General features: G+C 35.5%; 1 protein-coding gene across 1 annotated transcript; it reads left to right on the top strand.

Annotated features, from left to right (window-relative positions):
• Positions 1-304: 304 nt before the first annotated feature.
• Positions 305-2,674, top strand: LOC106396830 (expansin-A3). The gene is given in 5 exon segments (XM_013837327.3): positions 305-354; positions 356-462; positions 571-864; positions 867-888; positions 2,167-2,674. Coding segments are annotated over 5 exon segments (783 nt in total). The 3' UTR covers positions 2,477-2,674.
• The last annotated feature ends 221 nt before the right edge of the window (positions 2,675-2,895 follow it).

Here is a 2,895-nt window from a genome sequence, read left to right as displayed (position 1 = left end):
TTGGGGTTTACATCCAGCCACATGGAAGACCCATTCAACCTTATATCTTTATGAGTTTGACCATGTCATTATGTAGAGTATCTTTGTAATCAATTCTCCTTTGACTCCACCTTGTATAAACCATATATAGTGTGTGTAAGCAATAAAAAATATATAACACATTCTCACAAATCTTCTCTCAAATCTTAACAAAATTATTGTAGATAAAAAGATACACTAGCATCAACCAAATAATACCATTAGACCTCCCGCTTTCTCTAACCAATCCAATAACCAACGCTTCTTTCTCTCTCTTATTATCCCAATGGCGGCGACAGCGTTTGGAATCCGTTCATGTGGTAGCCGTACGGCTTCCTAATGTTAACCGTAAAAACGCCAAAATTCCTGGCGTTTTATACGGTGACCGTGGCAGAAACGCACACGCTAACTTCTAACGGCGGTAGTGACGCTTCGGCACCATGGGTATTATTCACTCTTAACCTTACTAAACTTACAATTATCATTTCTTTAATAACATAAACCACAAAAATATCATTCCTAAGTTCCTAACTTTATTTTTTTTAATCAAAGGCGGTGCGTGTGGGTACGGGAATTTATACAGCCAAGGATACGGTGTGAACACGGCGGCTCTGAGCACTGCCCTGTTCAACAACGGTTTCAGCTGTGGCGCTTGCTTCGAGCTTAAGTGTACTGACGACCCGAGATGGTGTGTCCCCGGGAATCCGTCGATTCTCGTGACGGCAACGAACTTTTGTCCGCCGAATTTTGCGCAGCCTAGTGACGACGGAGGATGGTGCAATCCGCCGCGAGAGCACTTCGACCTTGCCATGCCGATGTTCCTCAAGATTGGTCTGTACCGAGCCGGCATGTCCCCGTCTCCTATCGCAGGTATCTCTCTTCTGTTCTTGTCCCTACTGTTAGGGTTCTGTCGGCTTCGATAATTGTTGGGGACTCAATAAGAAGTTAGATAAATAAATAAAATAATATAATGCACAAACTATACAAAAATTACTGCATTTAAATCGTGTTAGGAAGATAGTTAGAAGATAAAGTGTGTGTGTTTATTTATCAAATGGGAGGTTTAAGACCTGATTATTAAACTAAAAACTCGGGAAAATGTAATTTGAAAACCAGAAAAATCGTGTTAAAATAAAAATATATTTTTTCCATTCCCAAAGTATGATTTTTTAAAGTTTATCCTTGTTCCACAAAAAATAGATTTTTTTATATTTTTAAAGTACTTTTGTATATTTTTGAGAAACATTAATTATGAATATTTGAATTGATTAAATTTTATTGGTAGGTAGTTATTGAAAAGTAAATTGTAGATTAAATTGTAAACATTTATTATATTCTTAATAAACGTGAAAACTCTAGAAAATCTTATTTTCGGAAACAGAGAAAGTATATAGCAAAGTATTATTATAATGTGTTTTTTTCCTCAAGGCTTATGTCACTTCTGGGAAAACTATACGGCTGTATGTTTTCGAGCTTCAGAAACAGAACATCGTTAATGGGGAATTGTTAGAGCATCTTCGATCTAAAACCTTATTTTAAGAGGAGTAAAACTTTAAAATGAGAATTTGAAGAGTGGTTACTCCAACCATGAATCTTCGAAAAAATCTTTAAAATTTTATTTATTTGGATTATAATATTTGATATTAACAAAAGTTACTAATATTTAAAAAAATAACTATAAAGACTAAAAAGAAAATACAAGATAGGTTTGAGGTTGTGAATATAGGTTGTGAATAGTAAAACCTCAAATTTGAAGTTTTACTATTCACAACCTCAAAATTTGAGGATTTGAAATTGGGTTAAAATGATACAAAACCTCAAAATTTGAAGATTTGAGATTAGTTCAGAGAACTGATTCTTAGTTTTTTTAGTTAAAAATTATAACATGGTTTCTTATATTCCTATAAGAAAATGCATAAGAAAATGCGTTAATCATGCTTCGAGAACATCACTCTCAGTTCTGTTTTCTTGTAATAACAAATTAAATATTAATTTATTATAAGTGATATTATTTATATTATTTCGTTATCTTTTCGGGAAAACAAGCAGGACATGTGTTGTGCACAGTAACCTAGAGATCCATCTATCTCTTTCTTCTCTTGTTTTGTTGTTAATTATTTTGTCTGAATCTGTTCTGTTCCTCATCAGGGTACCTTGTCGGAAGCTAGGAGGGATAAGATTCACTATTAACGGTTTCAGATACTTCAACCTCGTTTTAGTAACCAACGTCGCTGGTGCCGGAGATATTAATGGAGTGAGCGTGAAGGGATCGAAGACGGATTGGGTGAGGATGAGTAGGAACTGGGGACAGAACTGGCAGTCCAACGCTGTCCTCATTGGCCAAGCTCTTTCTTTCCGAGTCACCGCCTCTGATCGCCGTTCCTCCACCTCTTGGAACGTTGCTCCTCCCTCGTGGCAGTTTGGTCAGACCTTCTCTGGCAAAAACTTCCGAGTTTGAACCCAAAAGATGAAGTTTATTTACAATAATACTTGCATGCTATTTTTAATTTTTGTATGAGAGACAGAGGAAGAAAAAGAGAGATCATTAGACATTTTCTTGCCCTGGGTTTTCACTTAATTTTCCTGGGAAAATTCTGGTGGCTTTGGGAAATTATTTCCCTTTTAATGTTTGCGATTACGAGTGATTTGTTTTTGTGTTTATTTTCCTTTTTATTGTTTCGTTGGTGGCATTTTTCTGCTAATAAGAGAATTTCTTTGTTTTACAAAAAAAAAAAAAAAAAAAAGAGAATTTCTTTTCTTTTCGTTTTTTACGTTACACACGAGGTGGAAACAGTCGATGTTCGTCGGATGGACCGTGATCCACTCAACCCAATATGTAATGGACCATTGGGCTAAGTTTCTTTTATAGTGTTATAA

This window comes from Brassica napus, unplaced genomic scaffold (assembly GCF_020379485.1).
Source record: "Brassica napus cultivar Da-Ae unplaced genomic scaffold, Da-Ae ScsIHWf_2377;HRSCAF=3073, whole genome shotgun sequence".
Lineage (NCBI taxonomy): Eukaryota > Viridiplantae > Streptophyta > Magnoliopsida > Brassicales > Brassicaceae > Brassica > Brassica napus.
The sequence above is the reverse complement of the archived record's forward strand: the minus strand, read 5'-3'. Positions and strand labels throughout refer to the sequence as shown.